The 10,315-nt window shown below is 28.5% G+C and overlaps 1 protein-coding gene across 1 annotated transcript; it reads left to right on the top strand.

Annotated features, from left to right (window-relative positions):
* The first annotated feature begins 7,378 nt into the window (after positions 1 to 7,378).
* Positions 7,379 to 9,251, top strand: LOC112720446 (uncharacterized). Its single transcript, XM_025771386.2, has 4 exons — positions 7,379 to 7,570; positions 7,724 to 7,858; positions 7,975 to 8,123; positions 8,363 to 9,251. Exons 2-4 carry the CDS (start codon positions 7,740 to 7,742, stop codon positions 9,016 to 9,018), a joined length of 924 nt encoding a protein of 307 aa, XP_025627171.1. The 5' UTR covers positions 7,379 to 7,570; positions 7,724 to 7,739; the 3' UTR covers positions 9,019 to 9,251.
* The last annotated feature ends 1,064 nt before the right edge of the window (positions 9,252 to 10,315 follow it).

The raw sequence follows: 10,315 nt of genomic DNA on the forward strand, positions 1-10,315 counted from the left end.
CATCTGTCGGTTATCCAGCCAACCCGACAAGTCCGAAAACCTTAGACTGTCCCCCGTCGCGCATCCCCAAGAGTCTATGCATAGAGTTCACATTCAATCATCATATAATCACTCAATGGGGGCTATCCATACCCGGGAATTTATACGTGCCCGGTCACCCTTACGACGTAGGGTCAACAGAGTATCGAGATTCAACCTGGAACACGTGGTGGCGAGCCACGGCTCTTACCCAGGGAACTCGTATCTCAGATAGCATTATTCATAAGCCATTTCATAGTCATAATCATTATTTAATCATTCATCAAGCCATGGCATATTAACTCCTTTTATTAACAACCTCCCTTTCACATTTTTCATCGTCATTCCCTTATAATTCAACTTGATTACCCTTTCCGGGTCCTGACCAAACTTTTTATCAAACTCTTCTCATCCTTCTTAATATCGAATAATCTTAAAATCAACCCAACTCTAACATTAAATCAATCACATCACACGAGGATTGAACTTTAACTTCTCGAACTCATGACTATCACTAAGACATCCTCGACACTCTATTTTCTTTTCTATTTTTAATATAGCAAATGAACTCGGAATTGCACAAACTTTATGTCCAGGCGTTCATATTGAAATAAGCTTTCTAACAAACTAAATATCATAATTTTCTGATTTTTCTAGCCTCAGGAATAAAGGAAAAACCGTGACTGCTCTGCAGTGCATAAAACCAGAAAAACAGCAGCAGCATGTGATATTCAAAATTCAATATAAAATCCAAGTTAAATCCAATGACTTTGAAAATTAATGTAGTTAAAATTTACTCATCCAGGTTTCTTTCTCAATTGGTTCTGAGTCAATACCATTTTTAATGAAAAAGTTACATTACCTGGAAGTTAAGTAAAAATGAGACAAAATCTGTTTTAAAAACCAACAAGCTTAGTACCTTTCAATTGGAATAACTTTTATTACAAAACTCCAATTAAGCTAAATTTTGATTTGAGAACCCCTAGCTCATCTAAAAACAAGTGTGTCTTGGTTGCAACCCAATTTCTATTTAATTCTAAGAGTTACAAGCATTGGAAGTTGATGCATAGCTTGCTGAAATCTGTTTCTTTTTAGTTTTGACCACCAATATTCAAAAATTCACAGCTCCCAATCCTCAACTCTTAAAATTCTGAAATTTTAGAGAACTAAAGAAAGTTAATCAAATTTTATAACAAAATTGGTTTCGCTCCAAGACTCAACTCGTAAAAGTCGCAGCAAGACAAACAAGTTGCTGCCTGTTTGATCTTTTCTGCTGCTGGACAGATTTAACAACCTAACTTTAAAAATTTGCCATAAATTGTATATTTAACAAAAAAGTCCCAAAATTTCCAGTTTAGTTCCTTATATTCCCAAGTTTAGCCCAAACTTGGTCTCATGCAATTCCGATCATTACATAATTAGTTACAGCATATACAATACCACCACAACACAACTCTACATCCTTATTAACAAACACCAATTCTAATCCATCATAAATAAATATAAGAGCACACTATTAATAGCTTTCACACCTCATAATTCTAATATATAAATTCACTAACAAATCTATTCTAACAACATTACAAGGCTAATCATTAAATACAACAAACAATCCAACTTATTCTATGGTTCCTCTAACCTGAGTTTTCACAACACCGTAAATATTAAACGTGCGAAACTTAAACCATACCTTGGCCGATCACTTAATTCACCCAAGGCAGCTTCTCAACATAAAATCACAGCCCCTCCAAGCTCAATCAAACAGCCCCAAAGCAAGCCTTGTCACCAACAAAGCTCCAAGTAATCCAAATTCAAGTTCAATGCATAAACACCCTCTTAAACTACACCTAATACACATATATATGTTCCAATTCAGTTCTCTATTACCAAAAACAAGATTGAGCTAGGGTTAGGGTGTTCTTACCATACCCATATGCTCAATAGCTTGAGCCCACAAGTTCCGGAATCTAACTTGAACCTAGAACACAAAAATTAGACAAGATTCACTATAGGTTTTCAAGTTTACCAAAGAAAGAGGGATAGAGATTCTGAACTCAATAGAAGGCTTACCAGAGAAATTGTTTGGATAGAAAGGTAGAGCTCGACGCGCTGAGCGCGTGGCCGCGAACGGTGCGGCAATCGGAGCCCGGATGAGGAAGTTATGGTAGTTGGAAGGAATGGTGAGGGTTAGGTTTCTTCTCTTCTCCCCCTTGCTGTGTTTTTCGTTGCTGTGGTGAAATGGAGAAGATGAAGCTGCTGCTTCATTTATGTTAGGGGCCCGGTTGAACCCATGGGTCCGGTTTGGGCCCCGGTTCAACCGGTTCGGCCCTTCCGGTCCGATTTTGGGCCAAATTATCGAAATTGGTATCAAAATTTTCGTTTCGACGAGCTCTATCCTATTTCAGTATTAGTTTTGTATTTTTAACTTTCCTAATTAAAATTCAATATATTAACTAATAATTTACCGATTTTAGCGGGGTTTACACATAGTATAGATGGATGAAAACATGAATGAAAATTTTGGTTGGGTGTTTAAAAAAAATGAATATGGTATTTTAAAATGCAATCTCATTTAATAGATACTATTGTATTGTATTATATATAAAATTTCATTCTTATCTTTAAAAAGGATAAGTATTTTCTCTTCTAGAAAGAAATATTCGTGTGAAGTTTGTAAAAATATAAACATACTTTCCTAATAGTCACAAAAAAAACCTTTTTAATAAATCTTTGTTCAGGAATAAATTTATTTAAGTCACTTATGATTTATGTTAATTTTTTTATTAAGTAATTTGCTCTCTTGGTTTATTATAAAATTGAAAAATCTTTTGAAATATGAAATTTAACCGTATTAAATTACTTCATTAAGGATTAATTTGAAATAGATTGAAATGACTTTGTACTATTAATTCAATTCAATTTCAATAAGATTAAATATTTATTTGGGTAAATTTTTAAAATAATTTTTTTTAAAAATTTTTTAAAATAATTTGATATTTGAATATTTTATATAAAAATAATTTTTTATTTATCAATTATGTTTAAGTACAAGAATATAAAGTACTTATTTATGTATTTAATATGTTAAAAGTATTTTTTTAAGTAAAAATATTTTTTACCGAAAATAAAGAGAGTCAAACTTATAACTTTTTACAATTTTTTATATAAACATGAAGACACTTAAGACATTTGAACTATAGTTTTTTGGCAAAAAAATATATATTATGATAAAAAAAATGTAAATCTTAATAATGAGAAACGCTTAGATTCAATTGAAAATTTATTCAAGTGCCATTGTTGACATAACAGATATGCAATTAGGCAATTAGGGGTGTGTGAATTATTAAAACAAGTTTAAAATACACCAACTTTACTAACAATTTATATTTCTATTGATTCATAAAAATAAAATAAAAAATAACAAAAACTATTAACTCATTATTCGTAATTTTATTTCATCAATGTTAGAAATTTTTCACTAAATGATTCCGTTATATATTTTATATTTTATTTTACGACGGACAATTTATTATATAATAAAATTATAAATAAAAAATAATATAAATACATTCATAACGATAATTAATTAATTATATATTTATTTAATAAAGAAGAAAATATCCTTTGTAAGCTATATAATTGCATTTACAAATATGATTTAATAGTGAAAACAATGACATACACTTCTAATTAATTTCTAAGATAAATGATATCTCTTTTTTTTATAATGTCCTATTCATCTTAGTTTATATTACATTTTTAAAAATTATATTTATTTATTTTCTATTATTTTTAGATATCCAACTATTTTTCTATTTCATATTTGGTCCGTCCAAATTAAGATTGATATAACAAAAATATATTTTTGGCCAGAAAAATCCCTAAATATCCTTGTAATAATTTACTTATTAGTTATTGTAGTTGTGCTGTAACATTACAAATAGAAAAATTTTTCTTTCACATGTCATTACGAGATTGGCCGGTTAAATTTAGCCATCCTTAATTACAGAATTCCATGCCATCACAGAAGTCACCTACTTTTATATATATATATAACAGAGGACGAAATCACAAGAATCCAAAGATTCATTCTTGAGTTATAATGGTACGTTAGAGTCGATGTCTAATCTAATTGATTGCACAGTAATCACTCTTTATTTTTAGGTTGAACATGCATTGGAAAATAAAAATAAAAACTCAAATCAAACATGCCTTATTTTTTAAGAATCACAAGCATAAACGACTGAGTACCAGAATTAAATATTTTGTATTATTATTAGTTTTATGAATTTGATTGTTATTATTACATAATTTGAATTTAGTATATGATTTTGCAGAGGGTACATATGAAATCGGCAATGGAAAACATGATGGCTCTTGTTTGGCATCGTTTATAACTTTAACTGAGTTTCATGATCCTAACAAAGAATTTCTTGTGAACGATATATGTACTATCGAGGCTGAAGTTTGTGTTGAGAATGATGGTCATCGATATCCTAATGATAATCACATAATGCTTTTGGTTACAAAGAAATAACAACAACAACTTAGTGGACTTCAAAAGTTTATGAAAAGTACGAAAAAATTTTGTTTAACTATTGGAGGAAGCGTGTTCTAAACATCGTGAACTTGTCAGAGGAGTGAAAAAGAGGAATTGGAGTGAAAATTTTACTGAAAGATGGTTTACGGCTTTGGAAAGAGTTCTACATTTTTTAAAGAGTAATAAAGAAGTAAAGGACATGGATGATGATACTTACGAGGAGCTTCAGGATTTGTGGGAGCAACTTAATGATTTGACTTTGTTGAAAAATGTTGTTAAAAAATATATGATGGAAAAAATGAAGAAAAATGCACGTATCCTGTTATTGCTTTTTACGACTATAATATTTTCTAATCTACTGGTTTAATTTAAGTGTGATTAAATTGTGATGGTAGCGTCTTTTCCAATTCAGTACAGCTGGTTTTGGTTGTCTTGCGCAATCATAAAAGAAACTGGGTGGTCTTTTCCAATTCAGTATAGCTGGTTTTGGTTGTCTTGCACTATCATGAAAAAAACCGAGTGGTTGGAAGTGCTGGAATGGTCTCGGAAACAAGTGTAACGTGATTTAACTTAGGCTCTTTGTTTCTTTTTTTTTTTTTCAGCACAAAAAAAAATTAAGTGTGATTAGTATGTTTGGCTTAAATGTTTTGGACTTCATTCATATGTTTGACTTTATTTAAATGTTATGGTTATTTCGTATTTAGAATAACTAATGATGTGATGTTAGTTTAATAGATCTCTAATAAATTTATATTGATATACATTAAATTAATTTATTTATATTTTTATGTGTTTGTTAAAGAAAAAGAAAGAAAAAACTAAATAAAGTAAAAAGAAGATAAAAAAAATAAAAACTCACCCTGTCTTGAAAACTGTGGCTCGCACGATTTTTAAGGTTCTTTTAATACTTTTATTTATTATTTATTTATTTAAAATGATCAGAACTATTTATATTATCAATGGCTTAGATTGCGATACTTTTCTCTTTAAAGTAAATGAACAACTTCAGAGAAGCCAAATCCTATGAAAATTAAGTAGTTCTGGTTACTCATCGTTTATAACTTCAACTGAGTTTCATGATCTAATAAAGAATTTCTTATGCTATCGTGGCTGAAGCTTGTGTTGAGAATGATGGCCATCAACATCATACTAATGATAATTGCATAATTCCTTTGATTACAAGAACTAACAACAACAATTTAGTGGATTTCAAGGGTTTATGCAAAGTAAGAAAATATTTTGTTCTAACTATTGGCCTAGAGGAAGCGTATTCTAAGCATCTTAAACTTATTGAAGGAGTAAAAAGAAGAAATTGAAGTGAAAAATTTACTGAAAAGTCATTCATGACTTTAGGAAGAGTTTTTCATTTTCTAAAGAGTCATAAAGATGTAAAGGACATTAATGATGATGCTGTTAAGGAACTTCATAATTTGTGGGAGGAATTTGAATTTTTGAATTTGATAATCTGACTTGGTTGAAAAATAATGTTAAAATCTATACGATAAAAAGATTGAAGAAGAACGTGGATCTTGATCGGTAAAATGTTAACTCCATAAATATGAGTTTTAATAATGTCAAAATTTGTAATGCTTTAAAATCGTTTTTTTATTAGATGATTTTAGACAATAATTTTTTATAATATTACTGTTAAAGTTTAATTTTTTATTATTTATAGAAATAAAATAAAACTGTTCTCTTTGATTAATTTAAAGAACGATTTTATAACTGTTACAATTATTTGTTTTTAAGCAACGATTTTTTAATGTTGTTTAAATAATTATACAAAAGATACACATAAAAATCATTTCCTAAAAATACTTAATTTATAGTACATATAAAAAACGTTGTCAAAATATGCTATACTTTAAAACCATTTTATTAGATAGTCTTAGACAATAGTTTTTATAATATTATTATTGAAGTTCAATTTTTTATTACGTTACAACAACAAATAAAACTATTTTTTTTACTATTTTAAAAAATAATTTTATAATCATTATAACAATTTTTTTATCAAGCAATAATTTTTTAATATTATTTAAATAATTATACAAATAAAAAGATACAATGATTTTTAATTCGTTGTCCAAATTAATAACAAAGCTATAACGGCATAAAACTGTTACCGCAAATTATATCATTATGATATTGATATTTGATGTTAGTAAACCGTAAATGCAAATAGTCAATGAGTTATAATTCAAATAATATAGCCTCTTCATACTTACCTAAGAGATCGCAGGTTCGACTCTCCTTATCTTTGGTAAAAAAGAAAAATAGTAAATGCAGATATCTTTGTTTAGTTACATTTCGGGATAAATTATTAAAATGGTACTATTTTGTGGACAAAATATTTAAAAAAAATTATAAATAACAAAAAAAATTTTTAAAAATTTTAAAGTGACAAAAAGATACAAAATTACATTTTTATAAGTAAAATAATTTTCTAATTGAAATATAATTTGTACATTTAAATCAAATTTTTGTATAAATATTTTGAATAATTTTAGAAAATTCATGCAAAATTTGATCTCTAAACTTCTCATTTTTTTTAAATTTCGGTTATTTAAAAAATTTATAAAAAAAAGACTAGAGTAAAATTATCAAATTTTAAAATAAAAATATTTTATTTTTAACTATATTTATAAAAATTATATCAAAATTCAATATTTAAAATCTTTTTGAAAATACATTTCTAAATCTAGTTAATTTTATCATATATATTTTTAAATTTTTTTAGATATATATTATCCAATTTATTTCCACCTCTCCTTTTGTATTTCATGTCAATTTAAATATACTCTTAACATTTTCCAATGCATGTTCAACCTAAAAATAGTGCAACCAATTAGATTAGACATCGATCCTAACGTATCATCATAACTCAAGAATGAATCTTTGGATTCCTGTGATTTCGTCCTCTGTTATTTATATATAAAAGTATGAAAATGAACATCGTCAATATCCTTCTTCTTTCTCTGTGTCCTTGCACTTTGCCTTTATTTCAACCTGGTACGTAATTCTTCCATACTCTGATCTGATAATATATAATTTTAGTTTCCTAATTTCTTATTTTCTAATATATAAAATGTAAGAATTATTATATGAAAAATCAAAATCGCCAGGATTTCACTTACCTACTACTGTTGTATGATAATATTTCAGTTATTTTGTAAGAATTATGGAAAATCATCAAACAATGAGTGAGAAGTTTGAGAAATTCACATGGACCATCAACAATAATTTCTCCGTGCTGGTGGAGTTTGATAAGTACCAGTTTGTTTTTGGTGGCTATACATGGTACACTCAAAATAGTTATGAATACCCATTTCAAAGTTATATAAAAACATTATATTATTTGTATGTGCCTATTGATATATTTTGACAATTTTTTATAATTTTGGAATTACTTTTAGGAGCATTTCTGTGGGTATAGATGAAAATCGCTTTATGGTCTTTATCTTGGAAGTTGTTGATTGGATTCAAGGACACAGCATCACTACAAATTTCAAGTTCTCATTTGTTAATCAGAGGGTTGGCACACTCGTAAAATCAATAGCAATAGGTATCTATGCTTTTTATTAGAAGAATGGTTCACAATTGAACTAATCTTGTTTAAGTTCTCTGAGTTTTTTTTTTTGTGACTTTAAGTTCTCTGAGTTAATCAACACAATAGAATTTCGTCACAAATATAATTTGAAATTGAATAAAATAAAATAAAGTTAAATAAGTACGAAGATTAAGATTTAAGATTCTTTTACTATTAGCTCCCAATTTTTAATTTAGTCAAATTTTTCTTTCAAGATGGACAGGTAAGATTCACTGAAGATACTCATCGTGGAAGTTGTGTTTTCAGTTGGAGGACGTCTTTGGATCCATTAGAACTTACTTTTAATGATAATTTGGTCATTGTTGCCGAATTCTTCATGAAGGAATCACCACATCATCATAAACAATTAGATGATGGAACTAGTAACACTATTATTGATGATTCCTCAAAACCATGTTTTCATGTTTATGAAGATTTTGAGAACACAAAGGAAAAGGGTTTTGTTCAATTGGCAGAGGAAGCTTGCCGCAAGCATCCATCAGTCATTGAATGTCATAAGAACAAAAATCATAGTTCTATGTTCACCAAATGGGGATTCATGGCATTGGGAAGAGTGTTACATTTTCTTAAGACTAAGAAGGTGAAGGATATGAATGATGAAGCTTGCAAGGAACTACAAGTTTTATGGAAAGAAGTCAATGCTTTCGGATTTGATGATTTGGCTTGGTTGGAGCCTCATGTTAAGTGTGCTTTGGGCATGAGGAATTATAAGGAGAGAACTATGCATGTGAAAAAAATGAAGGAGAATGTGGCAGCTCTTGAAGTTGATCTTAAAGTGGCAAGAGAAGAATTGGTTAAAGCTGAAGAAGGTTTTGAAGAAAGGGACTTAAATGATGTGTTGGGATATTGAAGACCTACACAGCTAGGTTGGTTTCACTTTTGTGTAGAATGTTTTTAATTAAAAATATTGGTTATTAATTTTCTATCTAAGTGATTAATTACTTTAGTGTCAAATGAGTTATTTGGATCCTAAATGAATATTTACTCCTTCTCTGATCTTTTACATATATATGCCTCTATCTTTTTTCTAATTTGTTTTTTTTGTAATTTTTTTTAAAATTAATATGATAATTTTTCATATTATATTATTGTCGATTCAACTAAACTAATCTTGTTGAGTGTCTAAACTTTTCTATATTTATTTATTTTTAATATTTTCATTTGAGCATATAATTTTTCTATATGTTACAATCGAGATTCAAACGAGACCTTTAATAGATGACATATGAACTTCACTTAATCGTGAAAGGTTATGAAAGAAAAACTTAAAAGACTTATTAGTGGTTAATTAATCCCTTGAATATGAGTTTGTATTTTTAAAATATTAATAAACTCATAATGATTCCTCTTTTTCTTTTATTGTTGAACAAATTCATGATCACAATTCAGAATTTGTGGGAGGAACTTGAATATTTTGGATTCGATGATCTAACTTGGTTGAAAAATAGTATTAAGATTTATGGGATGGAAAAGTTGAAGAAAAACATGGATCCTGACACGGGAAATGTTTACTACAATAAATATTAATCCATCAAATTTCAGTTTTTGACGTATATTATGAGTTATAACTCGATTCTATTTATCTTCATTCTAAGTTTGTAATGGACATTGAACAAAGTGATAACATCTGTGTTATATGTAGTAAGAAAATTAAAACCGTACAACATTTGTTTGTTACATGTGAGTTTGTTTGACACGTGTGGTGCGTATGGATAAGTTATGTGGGTCTTCTGTGGAGCATCCGAGGCTCCATAAAAAAATATTTTGAGAGCTGGAGAATGATGAATTTGAGAAAAGATGTGCAGAAAATATGGTTACTGGGATTCTTCTCAGTTATATAGACCATCTGACTATGTAAAAATGTGGTCATTTTCCAGAACAAGACAGCAAAAGTGGAAGATTGTGTTGCTAAAACGTTTTGTGGCTTTAGAGAGTGGTGCAAGAGGTAACTCATGTTGTTGATGGCTATGTCGAAAATAACATAGGAGTTGCAAAACTTTATTTAATACTTTCTTGTATGCTCCACTGAATGTGTTGAGCTCATTTTTCATTCAAAAAAAAAAAAGTTTGTAACGGAGGATCTTAATAATCATTTTTTATTTTATATTATGAGTTATAACTCGACTCTATTTATCTTCATTTTAAAT

The sequence above is a fragment of the Arachis hypogaea genome, chromosome 2 (genome assembly GCF_003086295.3).
Source record: "Arachis hypogaea cultivar Tifrunner chromosome 2, arahy.Tifrunner.gnm2.J5K5, whole genome shotgun sequence".
NCBI classification, from domain to species: Eukaryota; Viridiplantae; Streptophyta; class Magnoliopsida; order Fabales; family Fabaceae; genus Arachis; species Arachis hypogaea.

Excerpts from the sequence above, each read along its gene's own strand:
- LOC112720446 (XM_025771386.2), top strand. The coding sequence starts at position 7,740 with ATGGAAAATCATCAAACAATGAGTGAGAAGTTTGAGAAATTCACATGG. Across the intron at positions 7,859-7,974 it reads GTTTTTGGTGGCTATACATG|GAGCATTTCTGTGGGTATAG; the intron begins GTACACTCAAAA and ends AATTACTTTTAG. Across the intron at positions 8,124-8,362 it reads CGTAAAATCAATAGCAATAG|ATGGACAGGTAAGATTCACT; the intron begins GTATCTATGCTT and ends TTTTCTTTCAAG.